The 25,765-nt window shown below is 48.5% G+C and overlaps 8 protein-coding genes across 8 annotated transcripts; 4 read left to right on the top strand and 4 right to left on the bottom strand.

Moving 5' to 3' along the window:
- Positions 1-23: 23 nt before the first annotated feature.
- Positions 24-1,023, bottom strand: MYCFIDRAFT_195975 (uncharacterized protein; the record flags this gene model as incomplete). The annotated part of the gene is made up of 2 exons (XM_007927410.1): positions 24-945; positions 1,004-1,023. The coding sequence occupies 2 exons, from the start codon at positions 1,021-1,023 to the stop codon at positions 24-26; spliced, it is 942 nt and encodes a 313-aa protein (XP_007925601.1).
- Positions 1,024-1,100: 77 nt separating this feature from the next.
- On the bottom strand, positions 1,101-2,368 carry MYCFIDRAFT_53206 (uncharacterized protein). The gene is made up of 3 exons (XM_007926101.1): positions 1,998-2,368; positions 1,621-1,946; positions 1,101-1,549 (listed from the first exon to the last, which is right to left on the bottom strand). Exons 1-3 carry the CDS (start codon positions 2,206-2,208, stop codon positions 1,346-1,348), a joined length of 741 nt encoding a protein of 246 aa, XP_007924292.1. The 5' UTR covers positions 2,209-2,368; the 3' UTR covers positions 1,101-1,345.
- Positions 2,369-4,973: 2,605 nt separating this feature from the next.
- On the top strand, positions 4,974-5,758 carry MYCFIDRAFT_211053 (uncharacterized protein). The gene has a single exon (XM_007927409.1). The coding sequence runs from the start codon at positions 5,047-5,049 to the stop codon at positions 5,686-5,688; it is 642 nt and encodes a 213-aa protein (XP_007925600.1). The 5' UTR covers positions 4,974-5,046; the 3' UTR covers positions 5,689-5,758.
- A 13,872-nt stretch (positions 5,759-19,630) lies between these two features.
- On the top strand, positions 19,631-21,092 carry MYCFIDRAFT_211052 (uncharacterized protein). Its single transcript, XM_007927408.1, has one exon. The coding sequence runs from the start codon at positions 19,648-19,650 to the stop codon at positions 20,908-20,910; it is 1,263 nt and encodes a 420-aa protein (XP_007925599.1). The 5' UTR covers positions 19,631-19,647; the 3' UTR covers positions 20,911-21,092.
- A 244-nt stretch (positions 21,093-21,336) lies between these two features.
- MYCFIDRAFT_173975 (uncharacterized protein) lies at positions 21,337-22,191 on the bottom strand (the record flags this gene model as incomplete). The annotated part of the gene is made up of 3 exons (XM_007927407.1): positions 21,337-21,357; positions 21,408-21,979; positions 22,038-22,191. 3 exons carry the CDS (start codon positions 22,189-22,191, stop codon positions 21,337-21,339), a joined length of 747 nt encoding a protein of 248 aa, XP_007925598.1.
- Positions 22,192-22,214: 23 nt separating this feature from the next.
- On the top strand, positions 22,215-23,070 carry MYCFIDRAFT_173974 (uncharacterized protein; the record flags this gene model as incomplete). Its single annotated transcript, XM_007927406.1, has 7 exons — positions 22,215-22,345; positions 22,371-22,410; positions 22,449-22,479; positions 22,524-22,578; positions 22,611-22,835; positions 22,883-22,997; positions 23,026-23,070. The coding sequence occupies 7 exons, from the start codon at positions 22,215-22,217 to the stop codon at positions 23,068-23,070; spliced, it is 642 nt and encodes a 213-aa protein (XP_007925597.1).
- Positions 23,025-24,298, top strand: MYCFIDRAFT_153192 (uncharacterized protein; the record flags this gene model as incomplete). Its single annotated transcript, XM_007927405.1, has 1 exon — positions 23,025-24,298. Exon 1 carries the CDS (start codon positions 23,138-23,140, stop codon positions 24,296-24,298), a length of 1,161 nt encoding a protein of 386 aa, XP_007925596.1. The 5' UTR covers positions 23,025-23,137.
- On the bottom strand, positions 24,266-25,124 carry MYCFIDRAFT_60044 (uncharacterized protein). Its single transcript, XM_007926122.1, has 2 exons — positions 24,613-25,124; positions 24,266-24,564 (listed from the first exon to the last, which is right to left on the bottom strand). The coding sequence occupies exons 1-2, from the start codon at positions 25,009-25,011 to the stop codon at positions 24,379-24,381; spliced, it is 585 nt and encodes a 194-aa protein (XP_007924313.1). The 5' UTR covers positions 25,012-25,124; the 3' UTR covers positions 24,266-24,378.
- Positions 25,125-25,765: the final 641 nt, after the last annotated feature.

Here is a 25,765-nt window from a genome sequence, read left to right as displayed (position 1 = left end):
GGACGCGTGACTATGTCTCCCGACTAATGAACAACACCAGCACTCGCCATCTGCTCCACATATTTGACATATCTCGGTCCTTTGCTCCTACGCGGAGTGTTGCCATACTTGACCATGACCAGGAGCGATGCACTCTGAGCCATTCCCACGAATGCTGCCAAAATGAAGGCATTCCGAAGACCCATATTCGTCACCCAAGGAGTGGTTCCGTAATTGACAGCAAACGACATAGTGTTTCGCACGAGGATGACTGTCACAATGGCTTCTGCGCCGAGATCCTTGTAGCTGTCAATGCAATATGAGATCGAGAGCTGGAGGCCGATGACGTTTGTGAGAGCAATGACGCCCATTGCAAATACGCACCCGAACCAGTGGATGTGGTGGGCAGCGCCGACGCCCCATAAGATTAAGGCAAAAGGCAAAAGCAGCGTGTGCGGCAAAAATAACCACAGGCGGTGCTCTGGCTCAAGGATACCTTTGTTTCGCCTCGCGAGTGCAATTAGCACTTTATCACCCACCCAGCCAGTATAAGCACTTGCAATGGCTGTGCCGACCAAAGGAGATACGTAGGTGACGCCAACCATGCTCGGCGAGAAGTTGTAAGGAGAGTTGGCGAGCACGAGTGAGGATGTTGCGTTCAGCACATTGAACCAGCAGAGGTTGGAACCGTACGAGAATCCCGCATAGAAGATAACTGGGAAGGTCATGAATACCAGTGGTCGCCAAGCCATCCCGGCCAAATGGTTCTCTTTCTTAAGATCGACTTTTCGGATAAGCTTGATCTTGTCAAGGTACGACTTCTTCTCAGTTTGGACTGGAAGCTCAATCTCAGGTTCCTCCTGGACTTTTGGACTGTCAGGTGTCTTCTTTTCGTCACTGACTACCGGAGTGGCCGCTTCATTGGGGCTGCCTTGCTCATTCTCGTGGCCGTAGATCACAGCTCGGCTGTAATTGGTCCAGTTGATTTGCGGCCATTCTCAGCCGCGTTATGGAACAAGCTCACCAGGGCTCTCTCTCTACCATCTTTAGGCAAGCAAAACAACACTCTAAAACAGTCATAGTCAGGTATTCTGGACGAAAAGTGGATAAGTAAGTGATTTGTGACTCTCCATTTCTCATGTTCATGCTGCCAAGCCGGCAATGTGAAGCGCTTCCAAAGCAGCGCTTTTACACATTAACTTCACAATAAACGCCGGTAAATTGTAATTGCCCGCCTTCCCCTTGGATATCATCTGGTGGAGAAATTCCTGCCTGCCTCTAGTTCTCACAAAGTCTCGCCGTAATATGCACAAAGAATTCTGGAATCGATGGTCGTCTGCGTCGTGAAATTTTTCGGTTCTGAGGTCTATGATAGGGTGAAAAGAGCCGTTGCGACCATGACTGTCAATGCGAGGACCGTTGATGGTGCTGCTAAGGAGGATGCTCCTGCGGTAAGCGCTTCCGTCGTGAAGACTTGCTGGAAGCCGAGATTTGAGGAGTTGTAGCAGTTTTGTGGCGTGACTTCTTCGACTTGTGGGCTTCCGTTTTCTTCCAGAGTCACGTCCACACACTAATGCTTGTCAGTAGCTGATTTATCCTAAAGTAGCTGATTTATCCTAAAGAAGATTACGGAACACATACACTGTATAGAGCGGCTCCGTGCTGCGCTGTTTCGATCACTTGAATCGTGATGTTCTGGCCAGGCGATAAGGATACGTTGGCCGGCATGCGCACTTGAGGCAAACAGAATTGTCCTGGATACTGGCTGTTGCTTGGTCCTGTCACTTCAAATGGCGGCACGACTGGGTGCGAGTAGTTGGGCGGCGCCATCTGTCCTTCCTCTTGAATACCAATGTTGACATAGAAGAATGCCTTTGAATGTCCTGGGAACCATCCGGGCTGTACTGATAAAGCTCCACCTCCGACAGGCCAGCGAGTTCGGTTGGTTGTCAGTCCCATGCCTCCGCCTGCCATATATTAGACGAGCCATGTCGCCTGCTGATGTCTTGTTCACTTACAAGGATACATCCACTGCATGCCGAATGGATAGCCCCAAGTGCCATTATCGTTGTGATCAATTCCAATTGTCGCAGGATTGAATTGCGGCGCTGTGCCATTCGTGTGCAGGTTATTCCCTCTCCATCCCGGATATGTGATTACGGTATGTGCTCTTGCTAGGCCTGATAGCGCTACTATCGCGATTGTGAACACTGAAGTTATTCCGAACATCGTGGCGCCAATTCGAGGCTTCGTGCCAGCGCGGCGTCCAGCGCGAAGGAGACGCGGATTGGAGTGGTCGTGATCGTCCTGGTCGCGAGTGCGATTATGAAGTTGAAGAATGAAAAGAATCGAGCTCAGATCTTCAACAGAGAGTGCCGAAGACTAGATCTGCGTGGAAAGATGTGAGATACAGCTTACCGAGACTCCCTTTGCATATAGAGGCGACCAGAAGGTGACCTAGCGTCAAGCAGACTCGTGAGAGGCGTGCATAGTTCCGCGAGTCTCCCTGCCACAAGAGTGACTTGGCACGACACTGCGTGTCCACTGGGCTGAGCGCACATGGGGCTGCCCTAGAGATGGGATGGATTCTCGTTGCAGTGGGCGTGATTGGAATAATACACTTCTGGCCCTTGTGGTCGCGCGACGAAGGAAGCAGCCAAGGCGAATGAAGGATTAAGCGCCCAGTGGAAAGCTGTGGAGGTGTGACATGGAGCTTCCTGTTTTCTGGGCACTCTCAGCTCTGACCAATCGCATCACGCAGACAGCACTTCGGCTGATTGTGCATACAGCTGTGGGGTCCCGATCCCGAGGGATTGAGTCGTGTTGCTCTTTGTATATGAAGAACGATGGTCAGAGACATGACATTTTCTCGAGGCTGATCTGTATTCTTGATGACCTTGCGTACGAAGATTATGATACTGGCCACGTCATGATCCCCGAATCTAAGTATAACATGATCATGGAAAGTGATTCAGTGGTATTTGAAATCCCAGCTTCAAAATTCTGGATTTCTGCGAGCGTTACGTACGAGCGCCGGTATGCCAGAGTTGGCGCATATTGATCAGTGATGAGACTGTCTCATCGATCGTATCGCTGTAGGCGACGGCTTCCATCGTGCTAGGAATTGCAACAGGAAGCTCGAGATAGAGGAGTGCGAGGTTGAGATGTTCGTTCATAGGAACTGTCGAGAACTTGTCTTTTGCAGAGGTTTACGCGTCGCGCACAAGACGCTGGACTCCTTTCGGCCACTTTGCAGGGCAGGAACCGTGCTCTCGTAGGGCTCGCAAGTTTCGCTGCAAGCCAATTCGCAGATTTGGATAGCCAAGACGACTCAGCTTTGCCACCAGTGAGCACGCAAGTTAGACGCGTATAAGCAAGCAGGACATGATGTATTTTCAGCGCGGGTTCAGGAATATCAGAGGCACAAGGATTTCAGCTGCATGTGGTCGCAGCTTGAAGAAGTTGCATCACGGTCGGTCACTTTCCCCGTGCTTGCCGACATGCTGCTTGAAGCCCGTTCACCCACCTGTTTTGCGTCATGTGCTGATGTGTGCTGGTGGTTAACAAGGCTCAGCGAAAGCCTGGGCTCCTAGAGGATGACTTGGCGATTTATCCAAATGATCGGGCTAAGAGCCTGTTGGGGAGCGATCTGCTTCTTCTCGTTTTTCAGTGGAAGGTGAGCATGACTTGGCCCAGCTTTGCTTGTCAGTCGTTCATATCGCGAAGGGCCACCATCTAGAGCGCCTTTTGTTGAACGAGTAGAACTCCTGCGGCGCCCATGCTCGAGACTCTCTTTCAGTTATCTATTTGAACCACAGCTCTTCTCGAAGTAAGCCCTCGATCGCAATCCAAGGCAGTACCGGTGTGACAAGTGTACAGCCCAGGTCTTTTGCACAGTCTACTCGGATGTTGTTGACGGCGCGTGCGGTGCGAACGTGTTGCCATTGGCATTAAGCTCGCATGGCGGTGATGGCGAGGTTATCTTGTACGCGTGGAATGCGGCGACTGGCTATGGGCGTGTTCTGCGAGGCTGACCTGTGTGGAAGGAGCTATGATGGCAGTTCAAGTCGAAGCCGATCAGTTGAAGTCCGTGCCAAGAAATCGACAGACCGAGTCTAGACTTCACGTTCCTTCCTCACTCCTGCATCAACCTCACAACCACAGCATAAGACATCACGCAAGATGTCTGAGCAGACGCTCGCCATATCTCCATCCGATTCCGAGCGAATCGCGGTACTTGTGCTTATAAGATCTGCAAATGCGTGGCCTCACCTCTAACCGCCCGTACCCTTACCTGCCTACAATGGCTACCCAAGCGAGGCCAATGAGAACGGACTTCAACCTCATATGGTGTTAACTCAGTCTATATTCGTCATTTGAGATGAGGCACCGGTCTGCTTTGTAGCGCCTCTTTACATTGAAGTCGCGCGCGTGCTGTGTTCAATGAGCAGCAAGACGTGCCGGGCAATGTACGGCAACTATCGATTGCACGATGGTCTTTTCCTAACGGCATTGGCCCTATGTTCGCCCTTCAAGATCCAACGACGAACCGCCAATGGATCTAGGAACAAGTTTGAGACCGTGTGGCACAGTTTGCACTACTGAAACAGCTTACCAGGACCTGACTTGGGAGATACTATGCATCCACGAGCGTCAATGGTTGAGGGCCAGAGCTTATGCATGGAGTTGGTGACGATGCCTCCACCTTACCTTCGGCCAGGCGCTTGAACGACCTAGGTCGCGTGCTCCAGCCTTGATGGCAGGTCTCAAACACACCATAGCGTGACCTCGTACCGGCCAGCATTTCCTTTGTCACATTGCTTCGATGCTGACCTTCTTGATTCTTTTCGACTTTTGCGTTTTGTCTATTGTTCCTACTTTCCTTTCTTGCTTGTGACGACAGCTACGGCAGAATAACGACCGTCGCTTTGCTGGATCACTCTTGGACTTGAGCATCTGCATCAACTTGAAGGAGGTCAACGTATAGCGGCCGCGTTTCGCAGCCTCAGCTTCAGACCCACCCTTCTATTATTGACATCAGTACAACGGGAAAGCTCAGCTCACATCATGCCTATTGCTATCGAGCGAGAGAGGTCGGTCACTCCCATTGAGGACGAGGCCAGCTGCGACGAACACAACGCAGAGTCATTAGCACCATGGGACCAGAATAGAGTGGTCCATATGGTGCAAGTACCTCATCTCGGCTCTAAGGCTCTGGCATCGAATGAACTGGAGACGTTTCTGAAGCCCGATCTAGCAACGGGCCCATACCGATCCAAGAAATCCACTCCTCAGACTGCTCCTGTGTTCGGCCATCCCACCGCAGCCCTGCCATATGAGACACCACTCCACATATCCAACGGGCCAAAAACCGCCTCACAACCCCCAGCATTCATCAAAACACCATCTCCACCTCCGGACACCTTAGCTCGGATCTCCAAGCCACCATCAATAACCCAGACATCTCAAGAGACCACTGGAAGGCCCACCGCACCGAAGATCGGCCTTCAAGGGACCATGGCTCACGGCGAAGAAACATACAAGCGCCGCAAACACTCTGCCAAGCCAAGCCATTCTAGCAGCGAGAATTTTGAGACTAGAGGCTTTGGAAAGCGGTTTAAGTTCGCTATGAAGGATATTTTTAAACGAGAGCCTGCCGAGCATGCGGAATTGGAATGTATTGGTGGTAAGCATTGGACGGAAGAGTGAATAATGGGATGAAGTTCTTAGATATAGTTGTTTGGAGAATGATGGGCTGGATTGTTGTTGTTGTTGTTGGAGAAGAAGAAGAAGCTCTTCAAATGTATGAGCTATGAATTTTGAATGGGCTGAGGCTTGAGTTGTGGCGTCAGATTGGTAGCATGACTTGGCTCGATGTATATATACCATTGCTCTGTTGAAGAATCTTTGTGTCTGCGATTTTCATGACTGAGAGCTGTAGACATGCTTAGGTACTCGCTAGGTTCGTTAGCGTATAGTACGCTCTAGAAGGCGTGTATAGCGCTATTAGGGGCCGAATTAATGTTTCGGTTCGCCTAAGTAGGTGTCCCGAGTTCAGACTTTAATTCTTGTTACTATAAGTCCGTAAGCCCTTCCGCGACCTATAACGGTAGGTAGTTCCTCTAGCGGCTTCGTGTTTGCTTAACCGTTCGGTTATAGTCCCTCGTCCCTTTTTTATAGTATGCTTTAGCTAGGATTAGCGGTAGCTTAACGGTCTAGGCGGATATCTTTCGTAGAGCTACTTACGTAGCGTTAGCTTAGAGCGGTAGCACGCTCTTTATATATAAATACTATATACTGCTTAACTGTAACCCGGTAATACTATATAGTTACCCGTATAGCAGCCTCTGCATATCGCTATTTTATCCGAGCCTAGCGGTCCTGTTTCGCTGCTTTCTTCGCGGCTTTAGCTTCCTTCTTAGAATTTAATGCTACTTCTTGCTTTTAGATTAGGTCGCTATACTTAGATTCTACGAGCCCCGGATCGATTACCCTAAATTGCTATAAGACTTTCGCCTTTAGTAATAATAGGGCTGCCTATTATACTATCGCTAGGTTACTAAGAAGGAGGTTGATATTAGTAATTCGTTTACCGAGGGCTGCCTATATATTGTCTCTATCTTTAGTTAGTCTTAGGCATTCGAGCAGGATATAGGCGGGTGTTTGTCTTTATAGGTCGTATCCTTCGTCGTTAATATAGAGGCCGCAGAATAGGCTGCCTACTGCGCTAATACCGTAGAGGTATTAGTTAAGCGCTATCTTTCTGGTCCTTATCTAGGTAATAATGCTTCCTATCGGGCGGCTAGCCTAGTTGTATCTTTAAAGGACGTCTTTAGTAATTGTTAGTTAGATCCGGTAGACTCCGCGGCCTATAGTGCCTTCTATCTAGTATTGTTGCTACTAGTCTTTTAGAAAGATGTCGATTTAGCCTTTAGCCTATTTGCTATCGTTCGTTAGCGAAGAGTAAATTGCTTTAGCCCGGTCTGCCGCTTCGGTAGCGAGCTTATCTACTAATTCATTGCCTAGTATGCCCGAGTAGCTAGGTATCTATTAAATAGAGATAGGGTATAGTATATAGGGTCGGAGTTTATAGAACTGTTTAATAGCATCCTAAGCGGTGTTAGCGCTAGTGTCGCTAATCCGCTGTGCTAGTCCTCGGTTATCTATATAAATATAGGCTAGCTCGATAAGCCCGTAGTAAATAATTAATTAGAGGGCTAGTAGTAGGCCGTATACTTCTACGTAGAAGGATAAAGAGAAAGTTGCTGTTCCTAGTAGGCGGGATTCGTAGACTCGGCCGTTAAGGGATACTGCTAAGCAGCCTAGCTTGCAGTTGCCCTTCTTGTCTTCCTTAAGTAACCCGTCTATATAAATATAAATGCCCGGTATGCGAGTTGTTTCGTTGTGTATCCTAATAGCCTCCTCGGTGTCCTCTAGCACCTTCGTATTTAGGTATTTACCCTATAGTATATTAACGAAGACCTATTAAATTTGGAGTAGTAGTTAGCTACCTGCTACGAGGTAGGTCTATTTGTAGAATGCTAGTAGTATAATCTACTTACGGCGGGTGTCGGCGTTCGCTCTATTAATTAAGTTTGTACTATATAGGCGGCTAGCTATTTGAATAAATGTCCTAAGGTAGACTAATTAAAGGTATACCTTAGCTAGTTCGATATATAGCTCAGTATAAAGCGCTGCCTATAATATAGTTTTAAAGGCTCTCGCTATTTAGCAGGCGGCTGTATACTAAATAGCGTTAATAAGTTTAGTCGCCTTCTTTGTATCCGCCGTGCCTAGCCGGTACTAGACTAATGCGCCGTATACTAGCAGTAGTCGGATAATCGCTAGGTAGGCTCTACGGACTAAGGTTAGTAAGGCCCCCTACGATAACTTGTTAAGTATAGCGAGTATATTAGTCTTCTTCGCGGCCTTCGTTTTAATGTCTTTTCGGTATACTACGAAGGTAAGCCTCGAGTCTAGGGTAACTCCTAGTATCTTAACTGCCTCTAAGGGTTGAATTGTAGTGCCTTAAAATGTAATAGTAAAAGCAGTCGTACGTGCTGTCTAGTAACGAGAGCTAGGTAGGTAAAAGTAAATTAATTAGAATTTAGCCGGCGCGAATATCGCTACGTATTATACTAACTAACGTTCGCAAATCGTAACTAGTCGTTTTATAGTGTTCTCTACTACCTCTACCGTAGGTCTAGTAACTAGCATTATAATATCGTCGATCTAGGCGACTAATGTATTGTTTTCTACCTAGCTCGTCTGTTCTACTAAGTCTGCGTTAAAGATTATAAAGAGCGGTAGCGAGAGTAGTAAACCTTATAGTATTCTAACGGTAACTTCCGCCTCTAGAGCTATAATATTAGATAGCCGGAGTTTCGTTCTATAGCCGGTAAGAAAGCTCTATATCTATTCGGCTAGTTTACTACTAAGTTGTCTCCTACGTATATTATAGAGTAGTCTTTAATGTAAGACGTAGTTAAATGCGCCGGAGATGTCGAGTGCTAGGGCTAAGGCGTAGCCGCCTTGCTGCTATATATCTGCTATCGGTTTAATAAGGGTATAGAGTGCCTCGTCCGTTATATAGCCTTTTCGTCTGCTAAAGTAGCTAGTCGGTAGGATGCCTTAGGTTTCGAATGCCTAGTATAGTCGTTCGGCGATAATGCTTTCGAGGCATTTACTAATCGTATTAAGTAGTACGATTAGACGGTATCCCTTCGGTATTGCTAGGTCTTTGCCGGGCTTCTAAAGGGCTACTATCGTTAATATTCGGAGCGCTTATAGGTAGTAGCCGACTTAGAGGGATGCATTAAACAATGCCGTAATATATATATAGAAGGGCGTAGGCCCTAAGTCGTCTTTATTATTCTTGCTCTAGTAGCAGGCTCTCGCCGTAGAGTTAGTAGTACTATCCGTACCTATATCTTCGCTACTACTAGCGGTAGTATAGTTACTACTCTCGCTACTCTCGTCGTCTAAGTCTACCTAGTTATCTTCGAATAGTAATAGGTGCATTAATGCCCTTTTAATAATCTCCGCTAGAATGCCGTCTAGTCCTAGGGCCTTCCTAGTAGCTATCTTCCTTACCGCTAGGGCAACCTCGTATAGCGTAATCGGTAGGTATTAAATAGGCTCTAGATACTCAAAATTTAGTGTAATATCGGCTAAGTCGGCCTGTCTCTACGCTAGGAAGAAGGCTAATTTAAGGAGCTTTGCTTTATCGTAGCTAGATGTAATTAAATAACTATTATGTTATATTGTCGGGAAGTAAGAGGTCCGCGGGCACCCCTAGTTAGATTTCTACTTAATTACTCGCTAGAGTCGTAGGAGGTTATTGTCGTAGGCCGCTATATCCTACCTAAATTAGTCTCTCTTCTACGCGCGGAGTTGTCGTTTGTATTCGCCGTATAGTTCTTAGTACCTTTCGTATTCCGGTCCGCTAGTAATCTAATAGCGCCTAAGGCGCCTTTTAAGTTGCCTAGTCTCTCGTCGTAGTATTAAGAATTTAGAGGTCTAGCTAGTCTTTGTTCTACCGGGCTACTCTCTATATAGCGGGCTATTAGTACTGCTTCTTTAATAGCCTAGTAAAGAATCGCTTATAGCCTAATTATATATTTATCGAGTCGTTCGGGGGTATCGAGTTCTTCTATACTCGGTACTTAGAGTTAGCGTAGGTAGGCGGAGAGGGCGTAAATATCGGTTTGTTTCTACTTCCGCCTCGGCTCTTTATATAGCATCGCCGGCAGGCTCGCGAAGGCGAAGGTAGATTTAATTAGTAGGTAGTCGGAGTCCTAGTCGTGTTCGGTGCTAACTAAGAGGCTACGGTATGTAATTGTTAGTAAATAGAATACTAGGTCTAACGTTAATGCCCCGCCGTCCCTTAGATTAATTCGCGTTGTCTGCCCTATAGGTACTACCTATACTAGCCGGCAGTTATTAGCTATTTAGTTTAGTTGCCTGCCTCGGGCGTTGTTTAGTTTATCCGGCATCTATCTTTAATAGTATATATTAAAATCGCCAACTAGGATAGTATATAGCGTAATATATATTACGAGGTACTAGATAACCGTAGAGTCGTTATCGATTAGCGGCTAGTAGGCATTAATTATAGTAAGTGTTTGCTAGCCTAACCGGACTGTGATTTTATAAACGTATTCCTCGGTTAGGTGCGTTATCTATTTACTCGTATCCTATCGTTTAGTAATAAATATAGCTACCCTCGTATCTAGCTTGCCGGCGAAGAGTAACTAGAAGAGACCCTGCTATAGATAGTACGTAAGCATATAGCCCTCGTTTTGCCGATTTAGGTAGGGTTCTTATATAGCTATAATGTCGTATTTGTATATCTAAGGGCTATTAAAGAGAGCTGCTATTCGGTAGAGGCTGCCGGCTACGTTATATTATAGGATATGTAATATTTTAGGCGGCGGTAGGTCTACCGGTCTCGGACGTTATCGTAGCTGTCCGGTTGAAATAGTATATCTTAAGACTCGTCGCTGCTGCTACCGCTAGTTCCCGCCTCGCTCGAACTCGTATCGCTATCATTTATAGCTATAGGGTCCCCCTATACCGGTTAGAGCATCTATTCGTCTTTAGTTAGCACTTTTTGCGGTAATACTTAAATTAGCGCTATAGTTAAGCGGCGAGTAACCCGCTTTAGTTAGTTCTCTTTGTCGCTCTCTAAGTTACGTTTAGAGGCGCGTTTCCGCTTAAGGCTTTTAGCCTTCTTCTTAGCAATTTTAGCGGCTACCTATTAGCCGCTTTGCGTAAGGATTTTGATTCGCTTACCTCGTCCTTATTCGAGTATTTTTAGCTGCTCGAGGTCGCTAATTAAGTCTCCTATACTAGAGTCCGCGCTAGATTGCTAGCCGTTAGCGTAGAGTTAGGTTATATCTTCCTTAACTAGTTGCTTTCGTTTCCTCGCCTTAGCGCGCTCCCTAGCTTGTTCGGCCTATAGTAGGGCCTCAACCTCTCTAGCTTTTAACTTTAGCTCTTTAATGTAGAGCGCTAAGTTTTTAAGCGGAGAGAGCGGTGTGTTTTTCTACGGTAATAATAGTATAGTAGTTAGCGGGTATTCCTAGTAGGTATCTAGGTCGGCGAACACTTTAACCTAGTTCTACCTAGAGGGGACTCTATCTAGGCAAGGTATTAGGGCGGCGGGCGTAAGCGAAGAAGACACTAAATTTGCTTTAGCGCTTAGTGCGGCAGCTATTGCTTTTGCTATACTACCGCTAGGTTCTAGGACGCGTAGGACGCGTTGTTTACCTAAGTCCGAATAGGGCCTCTCCGGTAGGTCCTTATCGCTTTATAGATCCGTATTAAAGGGCGTAATGCGGCTAGTTTGTTTTAATTATGCCTCTAGTATTTTAGCTTAGCTGTTTTCTGGGTCTCGCGGCTCGCCTACTTATATTGCTACTCGAATGCCCTATCGCTCTATTAGTTGTTCCTCTATAGGGATATTAAACCTTATACGGTGTTCTCGCGTCCCTACTGCCTTTGCTTTTGCCTTCCTCCTCTCGGGGCAGCCCTCGCTAAATGCTATATATATACCTTTATATAGTGCATAGTATAGTAGTATGCCTAGTAGGTACGCCTCCTTCTTATATAGCCTAGTATAGAGCGGGCATCGATCTAGTATACGGTACTAGGTTCTAATATAACCGTATAGTTAGCATTTAAAGTACTACTAAATTCTAGCGCTAGATTCGAAGATCTCGGCGATATATAGGCTACTATACTAACGCATGCCTCGTTCTAGTATCTTATTGGCGTTAGATGCCCTCGTAAAATGTAGTAGAATCGACGACGTTAGTTTAGTAGCCGCTCTGTTCTTTACTAGCTATCCGATATAGGTAATTGCTTTGTTCGGAATTAATAAGCTGTTTTAGAGTAAGATTTCCTTAATAGCTTTCTGTTTACCCGCGGTATATATGCTAATTGTGCGTATTAGTATGCCGTAGACGACTAGAGGGTATGTTTAGGTAATAATAGTAGTTCCTAAGCCTAGTTTATTTAGGAATAGTGCGGATTGCCTAATAAATTGCTCTCTCTCTATATAGCCGTTAAAGTGTAGTTCGAGGTCTCCTAATAGGAGTTGTTTAGCGGCGCTAACTTGCACCTAAACGCCTTAGTTTCTCGCGTTCTCGTTAATTAGAGAGAGCATTCGGAAAGGCTCCTAGTCTGCTATTCTTAGTGCCTTCTATACTAATAGGTTAGGTATTTTAATCCTAAGGGTATAGACTGTCGCCGGTTCTATTTACTATTGTCTATAGCCTAAGTTAGAGTTCCGTAGAGAGAGTACCGCCTTTTGGACTGCCTAGGTAGATTCGCGTATTATAAGTATATTACCTCGCGAGTATATTCTTATATATTGTAGTATTTCCTTTCCTACGGCCGTTATAGTAACTAGCTGCGAATAAATGTTATATAGTATTGTACTAATATCGTTCGTCGCGTAGTTATTTACTTAGGACGCGTAGTTTAGTCTAAACTCGAGTAGCTTATCTAGGACCTAAAGCGCGTCTAATTTAGTCGGTCTCTTTCTAGGCTCGCCCTTTAACTATGTCTTAAGCTCCTAGCAGTGCTTCGTAAAGAGTATAGTATTATCTTAAATTAAGGTAGTATTAAGTATCTTTAGTATTGTTAGTCGCTAGTTTATTTTAATCGGACGCGTCGCGGGACTTATTTTAGCGATAGTAAGGTAGCGTCTCGTCGTATCGCGAAAATATTAGTACTAGCGGAATCGTTACGTTGCAGCGGTTAACTTAATATATGTTATAGTATAGTGTAGGTTACTTAGTGCAAAAGGTTTTCGGTCTAATAGGTCTAAGCGCGATTGTTAACAAAGTATTGCCGAGCTATACGGTAGACTACGGGCTAGGCCGAGGCGATTACAATGCTACTAATTATAGTGGTTCTAGGCATTTGGATAGATTCTAAGCTATAGGAGGCGAGAGGAGTCGATCTGCAATATCCGTAGCTTCCGTTCCTACCGCTACCTCTACGAGGTAGTTACAAGCTACCTTATAATTTCTACTTTTTCGACAAGTTACATTACAATATAACTATACTACTATTGTAACTACTATTTCGCTTTCCTAATCGCTTTACTACGTACTTATCGAATTTCTAATAATGCCTCGAGTCTATAACACCGCTAGTGCGCGTATACGCCGCCCTATCGCTAAACTAACGCTATACGCGTACGAAGAAGCCCGCATTTAGGCGGTTTTAGATAAGATACTATCCTTCTACTAAGACTACGACGATTACGTACCTAACATTAAACAATAGTCTACCGACGAGCATATTAGCTATTAGAAGCTTCGCTTTCGATATCTAAATGCTATAGGTCGTCGTAGTAGTCGTAGTGCGCTAACTAAGCGACAGCTACTAAATATAAAGATAAAGCCTACTTAGCAAGCAGCCCTCCTCGAATACTACCGTAGACGCGAGGTTATAGGCCTAGATATACCTATACGGCTATTACACTACATTGCTAACGAAATCCTTCTTCGCAATGCTATAGATCCACTTAATCTACCTTTAGTCGATAGGCGCTAGACGAAGAGGTTTATAAAGGAATATAGGCTTTACTAGGTATTATAGAAGCCGATTGAAATAGCAAGGAAGGAGGCTTATAAACCTAATCGGATAAGACGATAGTATACACGGCTATAACAGACAATAGCATACTATAAGATTGCTAATCTACGTCTTATATAGAACTTCGACGAGACTAGTTTCCGGATTGGTATTAGAGGTAAGGAATACGTTGTTACAATAGACCTAAAACGTCGCTCTTAGAGCGCGTCTAAGACTAACCGGAAGCATATAACCTCTATTAAATTAGTTAATGCCGTAGGTAACTATATACCGCCTATATTAATCGCTACTAGCAAGGTGTTATAAGAACGATAGTTTACTAACTTGTCCGGCTCGACCCTAGTTAATATAACAGAAAGTAGGTATTTAAACGACAACTCGGCCTATTACTATATTTAGCACTTCCACAAGTATTCGAAACGATACATAGCTAACTAGGACTAATAGCGTATACTAATATGCGATAATTATAGCTCTTACGACTTCTAGGAGTTCTTAGAATTTACATAGTCTTACAAGATAGTAGTCTTCGGCCTACTAGCTTACACTTTACACTTCCTTCAACTACTAGATATAGTCCTATTCTAGCTATTTAAACACTATTATAAGTAAGCTGTAATAGACGCTATACGCACTAGTTATACACAGTTTAGCGTAACCGAGTTTATAGCCGCAATCGACTCTATTCGAACTAACACCTTTAAGCCGAGTAGTATTAAATCCTCTTTCCGTAAGATAGGTCTCTTTCCGTACGATCCGGAGCGCGCTATAGAGTTCCTTAGGCTCGAATACAACGCTAGTAATACTATACAATATTAGCAGAAGTGCGAACGATTAGACGCGCTTACTATCGACTATATAGACTAAGTTATAGACTTAGTCGGAAGCCTAGAATACCTCCGCGGAGATAACTATTCGCCGACTATTCCTTAACGCCTCTATAACCTAGAGGTACCTTAGCTAGTAGTAGAGAGCCAGACCGGATTAATAAGTGTGCGGACTACTATAAGATATACTAACTTCCTCTAATAGAGGCTCGAAGGCCTCCTATCGTTACTATCCGCCGGGGTAGTTAGGCGGCTATTTATATATACTAAGGTTAATACTTAATTAGCCGCCTAAGCAACCTTCGACCTCTCTTAAACCGAGACGGCAACTCGAGTACGTAAACGACGAGAAGAGGCCTCTTTAAGGCCTATTGTTGCTAGCGGTCTATTATATGCTTCGAAGGCAAGGAAGGCTATTAAGAAGTAGAGGTTTGACGACGAACAAGTAGCACTTTAATAGGCTAGGGATAAGGCAAGGCGCTCGAGAACGTTATAGACTAACTATAAGAAGCGCTATCGCAAGGCTCTTAATATAAGCGTTAATAGTCGTCCTAATACGAAAGTCAAGGTCTAACTATTGCGTAAAACAGGCTATAATCTATAGTCTACTAGCGGTTAGTTAGTAAAGACATATAAGCTAACCGAGCTACTATTACTAGAAGCGCTTAAGGTCTTTCCTATTCTACGTATAATAGTTAAAATCGCCGGAGCTAAAAAGACTATAGTTTCCGTCTATAACGTACTTACCTGCGGTAGTAAGCCTAGTAGTAACATTAATCCGGATACTAAAGAAGAAGGTCTACTTAAGCCCTTATATAAGCTTATTATTTAGACTTATAAGAAAGAAGAGCGTAGATAGTAATAAGCTATAGTTGCTGCAAGGCAGGCGGCTAAGAAGCGCTTAATAAAGCAGTTTAGAAGAGACAATAGTATAATAGATAGCAGCGATTATAGTAGTAGACTAAGTAACGACGATAAGCTAATACCTGTCTAGCAGCATATATAGCCTACTATACTACTGCGTAGTCTATCTAGTAGGTACGACTTGCCTATTAGGTCGTTACTACTATTGCTAGTTTCCTCGCTATAGCCGGTTTCCCTAGCATTGCCTAAGAATAGTAAGCAAATACAGCAATATAGTAGACCTATAACACTACCTAATAGTCTATATTATATATAGAGGTCTTCATTATATTCTACAGGTCTTATTTGCTCGATTTGGTGCCAATCTACCTATATTATAATGTAACTTGTCGAAAAAGTGGAAATTATAAGGTGGCTTGCAACCACCTCGTAGAGGTGGCGGCAGGAACGGAAGCCACGGATAGTGCAGTAGTCGGCCTGGCGGTGGCACAAACACCAAAAACAGGCTGTGGTGCTCAGCAATGCCGCATGCAATTGGTCTTGGACATGGCTAGAGTTTGTTCCGTATTCTAGTGCGCGCTTTCTCTCTCGCCTTGTCAGTGGTCACCTTTCCTGATGAAGCTTTCAGCGTAACCATATCGGCCGTGCGAGGAGTGAGGCGATCATGGAAGCATGGAAGAGACCAGACTTCGTGCTTTCCCACATGCTGAGTTACAACACCTCCATAGACCCGCATGGTAGCTTTGGTATTGGACTCCTACCACCACCACCACCAATACATACACATTCTTTCTCCATACCATTGTTGGCGCATTGTTGATGGCTTTCCGGAAGGACTTCATTATTTAGGCTTTTGATGATGCATTGCCGAATTCGCTGGTAACAGGAGCTATCCGCCTCCCATCGCTCAACGGTCGTCCGCATACACTTCATTCTATCTCTTTGCGAGCGCAGTTGGGCGCACGTTGGTGTTGAACATGCCTGGACTGTTTGGAGCGCGAAGGCGCGGGAGCAGTGCGAGTAGAGTACGTCTAACACCCATGCCTATAGCCGCTACATGCAAACACCTATATGGACATCCCGTGCGTGGTCGGTATTGACTTATACCCTCTAGCCCACCACTCCCAGCACCAACTCCGCCGCCCTCGCCGCCGCCAGCGCAGTGTCGGGACAGCGACCTGCCTCCTCCCATGGCGGACTGTCGTCTGCTGCCGCTGCTGCGGCTCTGCGATCCGCGACAACGACACCGGAACTCGTCGGAAGCATACAGACTAAGCGCATGGTCAGACGTGGATCGCAGTCATCCATAGGAAGTGGGAGTATCTTGGGCCGGGGTGTGCAGGGGCGTGGAGGCCTACAGCGAAGAGATAGCCAAGGCTCAATGACCGAGCGGACCTTCAGATCGCCTTCGCCTGGTGGGAGAAACAACAGCATCACGAGTGGCACCGCATCTCCCACCTCATACGTGCCTCCTGTACCTGCGATACCCAGAAATCTTGCACAGTCCCAGCAGCAGCGGTCATCGAGCCTCGAACCTCCGCCGCAGCGCGTAGCTTCGCCAACTGGTCTTAATGGACGGACATTGAGCATGGACAGAGCCCGCCAACCGCCGCCCATATCCACGCGCCGAGGAAATCAATTGTCGAATGTCACTGAAGAACTCGAGCGTTCTGACAGCACGCGGAACGTGAACTTCTCACGTCCTATGGCATCACCACCACAAAGTCCTACGAGTCCTACAGCAGATAAGAGTCACTATACACACGGAACTGGAGCATGGTTCTCAGAGCCAGTGCCTGTGCCAGTGCGTGGAGGCTCCAGCTCGGAGCCTAAGGTTGATGCAGCTGCAGCTAAGATGGCTCGTATACAAGCCGCCGCAGGTCAAGCAGTCCATCGTGCCAATGCGGGATCGTCTGCGCAAGCTTCTCACCTGCGTAGCTCTTCTCAACCCGCATTGATAGGGTCTGCCATTTCTGCCAGCACAAGACCTGTTCCACAAGCAATGGAGACTGTAATGGTGTATGATTCAAACTCGAGAACATTCGTGCCTAGGCTCAGACCGAAGCCCAAGATCGAGCCTCCGCCCACACTGCCTCAGCAACCACAGCTCAAGCCAGGGCAGTACGATCCCAATACACGTACGATAGTACCTCTTGTAGCGCCCGCCGGCACTCAGACCCCACCAAGAACCGCCTCAAGAGAATCGACACGGGCTTTGAACACTGATCTCGAACCGCCTCCTCGCAATCCTGCACCTCTATCAGCCACAAACAGTCCACGATCATCGCAACTTCTACAAAAGCAGGTTGGTGAGGAACCAGAGGAATTCCGTGGCGCAGGCGCGGGAACTGCTGTAGGCGGATTTGCAAAGACCAACGGCACTGCACACCAGAGAGCATCTAGTCTCGACGTCCCGTCAAGAGGTACTGCGAGCGTCCGTGGTCGTAACATATCCACATCGCCTAGCCCGCAGAGATCTGCACGATTCTCGCCATCTCCCATCGTTGCAGTCACCAAGCACGATCCGCCGCCTCGTGATATCTCACCAGCAAAGCCTGCGTTGAAGCATTCACACTCTCCTGCATCATCCGTGCGTACGAATTCCCCACTTGCTAGCTTCGCTGGGCCGAGGTCGCCTCCAAGCGAGACCTCTGATACAGCTTCTCAAGACGGATTTTCAGGGAAAAAGAAGAAGTCGTTCAGGGTCAGCTTTGATGAGCAGCCGCATGAGATTGAGGCATCCACAGCAGCGACCAGCAGCCCCAAAATGCTGGCTCGAGATCGATCTCCAATGCTCGACGATCTGGACGATGAAGAACTCATGAAGCCAAGACCCGCTCTTCCGAGCTTTGGCAGCGTGCGCAAGAACCGCGTTCTTGCTGAGAAGGTCACAGAAATGGCTCCAGAAAGGCATGAAGCTAGCAATGACCATGCTATTGGCGGGATTCCGAAAAACGCCAATGGTGCTGCGAAGCCTGGATCGGAACCAGTACCACCTGAAGTGACGAGCAAGGAGTCGGCTGGCTACGTGAGTGACGAGAGTGATGATACAGCGGAGTCTGCTCCAGCAGTCAAGCCCACGCCCTTGTCTACGGACATTGTCCCCTCTATCGAGAAGGTTGAGTCAAGCCCGAAGAGCTCTACCAGCCCGACAAGTTCAACAGAGCCCATCATTCGCGATTTCGCCCAGCCGGACAGCGCTACGCTGGTCCCGCAGATCAACCTCAGTCCCCCGACTCCTGGCACGGAAGAATTCAAGAGTCTTGGAGAGCAAGACCAGTCTCAGAAGCCGAGAAGCTCAACAGAAATCGTTCTACCCGGTGGCTGGGATGGTGACAATGAGGCCGAAGTCGAATCTGCTGGCGCCGCTTCAGCAACAACAGCCGCCATTGAACAACAACCTGCACCAACCGTCGTTGAGCCTGTACTTACGCACAGTCCTGAAGAGCGTTCGCCAATGCTAGCAGCCATCGACGAAGATACAGACAGCGATGATTCTGCTGCATTCAGTGATGCTGCCGAAGACTTGTCTGATCTCGAAGGCGGCTTTGCTTCGATCGACGCAATAGCAGTGAGCCCGATGAACGCTACAGCTGCCCGGGATGATGAGTTGTCCTCCAGTGCGCCCTCTGTGCCGGACAGCCCAGTGGCGCCGCAAGCTGAGAGGAAAATGGAAAGAGTGCAGAAGGGCAACAACACCCAAGCAAATGGCGACTGGAGCGAAGCCACAGCTTATTGGTCAAATCTCACCAAGGTCCAGCGAGAGCAGATGGAGCGTGAACATCTCTCGTCAGACGATGAAGCGCGCCCGGCCCCTGCCGCGAGCAAGACCAAGACCAAGAAGTCTGCACTCAGACCCACGACTGGTTCATCGCCAGCTGCTGCAAATGCTCCTGTGCAGAAGTCAACGCCAGCTCATCGTGACGTCCAGCCAGCACAATCCGCCATGCTGAAAAAGACGATGCGTGCGCAACCCGGCCCTTCGCCAGCTCCTGCGACCACAACCGCTGATGGGCCAGTTCGCATGCGCAGGTCGATGCGAGATGGAATGGCAGCATCTTCTCTACGCGATCGGCCTTCATCCAGGCAGTCTTCAACGGCAGAGCCGAAAGGAGCTTTGCAGAAAAAGAGTTTGCGACCTGATTCTTCAGGTGGTCTTTCCTCGTCATCTGCCGGCGCTGCCATGACCCAATCCCGCATGTCCCGAGATACTGCGCCTCCACGCCCTCAGTCGAGAACTCAAGCTCAACCTGTAGTGAGTGCGAGATTGCAGAAGGAGTTGAGTCATGACTCCGATTCTGAGAGCAGCTTCAAGAAGAAGCGCAGAGGCTCTCAGTCGACTGTTGACTCGCAAGGTCGCTACGCCATGAAGCGGAGCATGCGGACAAACTCAGTCACAGGACCTCCACAGCGAGAGGAGCGACCAGTCTCGCCAACGCCTCCTCGAGCCAAAGGCAAGGACTCGTTCAGCATTCGATCACTTTCGCCTACTGGATCGTTCTTTGGGCGCAAGAAGCAGAAGGATATCAGACAGTCTTTGCGTGGAAATTCTGTCGATGCTGGAAGCAGTCGTATGACCACTTTGAGGAGTTCACAACCGCCTCCTAAAGCTGCGCGCCAGAAGCCTGCGCCAAGTCAGATACAGAGTCGATTCAAATCGCGATTTGTAGATTCGGATGACTCTGATGACGAAGCGCCTAGGCGACTTCCATTCAGAAGTCGTTTCGCTGACTCTGACGATGAAGACGATGAACCACTGGCTCCGGTGCGTGGCATACCTCGTCGACAAGGGCAGGAAGACGGCGATTCCACCGATTTAGAGGACTCGGACGACCAGAACGATACGAAGACAGCGTCTCGGAAACGCGAAAAGCAGGCCACACCCATGGTGCCAAGCTCAGCAGATATCGATAAAGCAATGGATGCTGCGAGGAAGAAGCTCGGCACGGAGCAGACTCCGGCCCCACCACAGACACCGCCTCAAGAAGATGGCAAGCAAGGTCAAATGCTGACACAGGGCAGTCTTCGGAAGCCGACAGGTGAAGAGACTCCCGAGCCCAAGTCCAGGCCTGATGAGATCGACTTCTCGTCTGACAAGAAGCGTCGAACGTTCATGGGCAGTATCCTGCGTCGCAATCGCAGCAGCCAGAAATCCGTGACCAAACACTCTTTCCATCAAAGTGAAGCACCACCGATGCCATCAAGTCCACTAGTCACACAGCGTCCGCCTACGGCTACGGCATCACCCATTACCCCAAATGCACGACCTCAGAGTCCCACAAGCCCCGGCAAGCTGACGCGACGGAGCTCCAACCAGCCACCGCGTATGAAGCGTGGTGACTCCACTTTCTCCACGGCAACAGCACCACCGATGATGGGTCAGACGTCTACAGGCGAGTGGCCTCTTCCAGCTGTTCCCAAAATCCCCGACAATGTCGAAGAGCTCAAAGGTGAGGCTCGTCCAGCCACATCTGATGGAACACCTGGGCAGCTGCAGAGGAGTGCGAGCGGCCACAACGTCAGATTCTCCGAACCGCCGGAATCCAATTCTAAAGTCGTGTACAGTGCACGCACGGGCAAGAAGAAAAAGTTTGGCATGTTGAGACGTGCTTTCGGTCTTAATGACTAGAGAGCGTCACCGCTGAAGAGCTACTAGTGTGCAGCCAGCAGGCACAGTTCCCTTTTATCATAATGTGTAATATCTATTGCCCAATTTGAGTGCTACTTCAGCGGCGCTTGAGGCACGACATCACCAAGTAAGAAGACGAGGAGATTGAGTGGGATACCATAGCTGTTCTCAACAGCATTCCGAAGAATTTGTCATCTGTCATGTTAGTATACCCAGCCGGCCTGATGGCTTCGCGCATTCATTCTTTGTGAAATTTAGAGTCAAGGACGGTGATTCTCTCAACAATTATTTCATGCGATTGCCTTTTTTTAGTTTTCCTTGCGGTCTCTGTCTCTCGTGGCCTGTCGCGTTATCTGTACACTATGCTTCATTGACTTGATACAGGAACGCCGCGGCTGAATTCCCGCCATCACAGCCTAGCAATCTTCAGCTCGTCACATCGTACATCTGCCTGCCTGTGCACGCCCTTCGTAACGTCGAAGTCCCTAGAGCAAAACCGCGAGAGCACCAACTCCTGCCACCGCCGCAGCCGCAGCATAAACATTCCGATTCGCCGCCCCACTACTCGTCGCCGCCGCCGCAGCCTCCGTCGCCGTTGAACCCTCCCCAGAAGTCGTAGCACTGGCACTAGCACTAGCACCAGTACTGGTAGCCTGCCCCGGCCCCGTCAAATTCCCCGCACTCACCACCCCCTCACACCCCAGAATACACCCCTTCATCCTCTCATAGGCCTCCACTTCCTCGAGATCCTCGGGATAAAACTCCATGGCGCATTTCCTGGCGCAAGGATAGGCTTCGCAAGGCAGATTTTCCGGGTCCCAGAAGGGTGAGGAGTGCAGGTTGTTTTCGTAGGCGGTGTAGGTTCCGTTGGCGGATGTCAGGTTGAAGGGGTTGCTGAAGGTTGCGGATTGCTGGGTGGTGAGGTCGGAGATGCCGATTGTGTAGTAGGTTGCGGAGGGGCCGATGCTGGGGGGGATGGTGAGGGTGAGGGGGACGGTGGTGTTGAGGGTGGTGGTGTTGAGGAGGTAGCAGGTTGGTCCGTTGGAGCCGGAGAGGGAGGCGGCGAGGTCTGGGAGGTGATCAGAGTTGGAATGGTTTTGGGGTGTGCATGGAGGGCTGGGACTTACAGACGCGGTAGGTGTCGGGGTTTGCGTTTTGGAAGGTTATGTTGAAGGCTGTGCCGGCTTTGATGGTGGATGGTGCTACGATGCCGTCGAGAGCGAGGGCGGCACCGGCGAGGGGGGCGAGGAGGGTTAGGTATCTCGTGGCGAGAGCGTACATGGTGGAATCAACTCCGATTTTTCATGCAGCGTCGTCGGTGGTGGAAGTTGATCGCTGGTCGAGGTGCTGGTTTCGTGTTTGTGTGCTGCGCTGAAGTCGAAGCTCAAACGAGTGACTGCGGTGAGGTGAGGAAAATTCAGCGCAACGCGAAACGGTTTTGCAGCAGTGAAGAGTGAAAGAGGAAAGACCTTGAACAGTCACTTTTTACGGCATCAACAAGTGGAGTTGTCTCGTATCTCTCTCCCTTGTGAGGCTAGACAACACCTCTTTACGGGTTTGTGGAAAATCGTGCACGTAGATACCCGCCCATGCAGCATTGGACAGGCATTAAGCCGCTTGTGGCGGCGACGTTATGCTGAAGGCGGTCGTCTGCGAAGGTGAGACTCAGTCACATAGGGTCTGGATGAGACGTGTGGAAGCTTCACGCGATACACCGCAGCCTTCTTGAATGATCGCGTGTCAAAGTTTCGCGTAGCACGGCCTGCCGTCTCGGTCCGCGTAATCCCTGCTTGTCGCGTCCTGGAACGGAACGCGCTAGACTTGCCCTCGGCTGAGGCTCTGCTCTGCTACCGAGATTGGACGCCATCGTCACTCCCGTGTCGTGTTCAGTCAGGGCACTTTGAACCAACACTCCACCATTTTCAGTGAAATGGTTTGTCGCGAGAACCCTCGCTGTATATGTGTGCGGAAGAGTCACAGCAAGCAGTGATGGCCTCCGGGAGAGCAGCAACGACCTAGCTCTGGACGGGTTGTACTCGGCTGAGAGCTCTGTCATGCATCCACAACAAAAGCTCCTTCCGACCTCGGTGCAGCGTCATGTCTTGCAACTCTAAGAGAACGATGAGCCTGAACGCTTCCCATCCTGGGAACGTCTCTTGATTGATGTATATTTGATGCTAAGTTTTAATCATTGCTCAAGGATTGATTATCTAACATCGACGATACCATGTCACACGCGAAGCACCTTGAACCCCTGACACTCCCGGCTGGAGTGTCTGAAGACTACGTCGATTGCACAGCTTCTTGCGCACTGAACTGGCACATTCTCAAGGCTGGAGATCCAGGAAGGCCACTCGTATTGTTCTGTCATGGCTACCCAGAACTAGCCTATTCATGGCGACGAATCCTGCCAGACGTTGCCCAAGCTGGGTATTATGCTGTTGCTATGGACCAACGTGGCTACGGCAGAACGACTGGATGGGAAGACAAGCCATATGATCAAGTCGATCTAACACAGTATGTCTTCACAAATCTGGTGCGCGACTTGGTCTGCCTTGTCTATAAGCTTGGATATATAGAAGCCGCTGCCATTATCGGTCACGATTTTGGTGCTGTGTCATCGGCGATGGCAGCTCTAATGCGACCAGATGTCTTCAAAGCAACTATTCAGATGAGCCATCCTCACCATCCGCCGCCTGCACCACAGCTTGGAGATCAATCTCAGAAGCAACCGATAGACATTCAAGCTGAGCTGGCCAAGCTCAACCCTCCCCGCAAGCACTATAAGTGGTACAACTCATCGCCTGGTGCAGCGAATGACTGGAATAATCCTCCTCAAGGTCTACAGAAGTATCTACGGGGCTATTTTCATCTTAAGTCTGCAGACTGGGACAAGAACGATCCACATCCGCTCAAGGAGTGGAGTGCCAAAGAGATCGAAGTCATGCCGGAGTACTATATCATGGCGAAGGACGACACATTTCCACAGTCTATAGCGAAAAATATGGAAGGCGAAGACTATCAAAAGACAGAATCATGGCTGCCACCCGAGGACTTGGACGTATACGTAAAGGAGTGGAGCCGCGTGGGCTTTCAAGGTGCATTGAATTGGTATCGTGCTCAGACGGCGTCGACGCCTCAGTCCAAAAGAGACATGCTGTTGTATGCTGGCCGCAGGATCGAAGTTCCTTGCGCATTCATCAGTGGCAAGCAAGATTGGGGCAATTTTCAGCAACCTGGTGCTTTCGAGGCCTACGAAGATCCCAAAGCTGTCAAGCCAGGCTGCTTCAGAGGAACCACGTTGATTGATCACGCTGGACATTGGGTGCAGCAAGAACAGTCTGAGAAGGTCACTCAATGCGTGCTGGGCTTTTTGAGATCGCTATGATGATATAGTGGAGCTAGAGTTTCGTCTCCAACATCTGGAATTCGTATGAGATCAGAATTGTGCTCTGAATCACGTTCAATTTACTTGATATCAGTGCTCTTCACCACAGTCGCAAAGAAATCTGCAAGCTCGTGCATGACCATCTTCGTCACCTCAGCTCCACTGGCTCCTGGAATATCACGGTCGCCAACACAGTCCTCGGCGATCAGCACATCGTATCCAAGTCTCGCACCGTCGCGGGCTGTTGTCGATACGCAGACGTGTGCCTAGCACAAGTTAGAATTATCAACCCACTCCCCTCCACTCTTTCTCACCATGTATCCAGCAAGCACAATCTTCTGCCCACCACTGCCTCTCAGGTAGTCATGAAGGACCGTATCCGCAAAAGCAGACGGATGAATCTTCTGTACAACCTTCTCGCCATCCTTCGGCTTCAACTCATCAAACTCTTCCGCAAGCCTCGTCCCCGGCGTAAAGACCGGCGTGCCTTCGGGGACTGAATGTGTGACGTGCACGACTCTTCCCTTTGCTGCACGATACCTTTCCAACAATCCCGCAGTCGCCTCTCTCGTCTCCGCAGCATTCGTGACCTTTAATGCTCCCTCGGCATATTCGTTCTGCGCATCGACGATGATCAAGGTGGAATCGCTGGTCGTCGCGGTCGAAGGCTTCTGCCCGGTGAGTTCTCGGAATGCTTTTCCTGATTGTGACATTTTTGATATGAAGATCTCGATGCCCGCGAGAAAGGAGAAGCTTGAATGGATTCTTGAACATATGTGTACTTGCCGTTGTCGAGCTTGACCTCTACCTACCCCGCTGCTGCTGCTGTAGGTTAATGACGATGATGATGATGATGAAGAGCGCTCATTCCATGTCTCCATCATCACCAATGCGTTCGCACCCCTCTGTCCAGTCTCGACTTCACATCCGAACCTTCGACTGTAGGTCATGTCATCGGTCATCCTTATCTTGCACAGCCCAGCCTCCTTCTCCGAACGCCGTAATAGGCAGGCACACGCAGGGTCACCAACCTGACCACGAGAGTGACAGGCATGTTTCGATAGAATACCCGCGATTTGGCCACGCGAGACGGCGCGGTACGCGAGAATGAGATCGATTCCTTGGGGTAATAAGACCGTAATTGTTGCAACAGAAACACGATGAGAAGAAGAAGAAGAAAGCTCACGATGATTACTGTAGAATATTGCCCGCGTTGAAAGCCATGAAAAAAAGAACACCACTCCCTATCAACAACCCGGTCTCCAAAACACCCAAACCCTCCCCCTTCTTGCCGCACTCCATCTTCTCCAGCTCCGGCCACCGCAGATTCTCCGTTCCATGCCTCTTATTAGCATGTAAACCAAGCTTCTAGCCCATCTAGAGTCTTGGCTGCGATAAGAGCCTCGAAACGCTCTCCAGTCAGCTCCACGAACCCTTGTCACCTACGCATAGATTCAGGACATAGAC

Source organism: Pseudocercospora fijiensis, assembly GCF_000340215.1.
Source record: "Pseudocercospora fijiensis CIRAD86 unplaced genomic scaffold MYCFIscaffold_3, whole genome shotgun sequence".
Taxonomy (NCBI): domain Eukaryota; kingdom Fungi; phylum Ascomycota; class Dothideomycetes; order Mycosphaerellales; family Mycosphaerellaceae; genus Pseudocercospora; species Pseudocercospora fijiensis.
The sequence above is the reverse complement of the archived record's forward strand: the minus strand, read 5'-3'. Positions and strand labels throughout refer to the sequence as shown.

Excerpts from the sequence above, each read along its gene's own strand:
- MYCFIDRAFT_211052 (XM_007927408.1), top strand. The coding sequence starts at position 19,648 with ATGAAGCGGAGCATGCGGACAAACTCAGTCACAGGACCTCCACAGCGA.
- MYCFIDRAFT_211053 (XM_007927409.1), top strand. The coding sequence starts at position 5,047 with ATGCCTATTGCTATCGAGCGAGAGAGGTCGGTCACTCCCATTGAGGAC.
- MYCFIDRAFT_53206 (XM_007926101.1), bottom strand. The coding sequence starts at position 2,208 with ATGTTCGGAATAACTTCAGTGTTCACAATCGCGATAGTAGCGCTATCA. Across the intron at positions 1,947-1,997 it reads CATGCAGTGGATGTATCCTT|GCGGAGGCATGGGACTGACA; the intron begins GTAAGTGAACAA and ends AATATATGGCAG. Across the intron at positions 1,550-1,620 it reads ACGGAGCCGCTCTATACAGT|TGTGTGGACGTGACTCTGGA; the intron begins GTATGTGTTCCG and ends GACAAGCATTAG.
- MYCFIDRAFT_60044 (XM_007926122.1), bottom strand. The coding sequence starts at position 25,011 with ATGTCACAATCAGGAAAAGCATTCCGAGAACTCACCGGGCAGAAGCCT. Across the intron at positions 24,565-24,612 it reads TTGTGCTTGCTGGATACATG|GCACACGTCTGCGTATCGAC; the intron begins GTGAGAAAGAGT and ends AACTTGTGCTAG.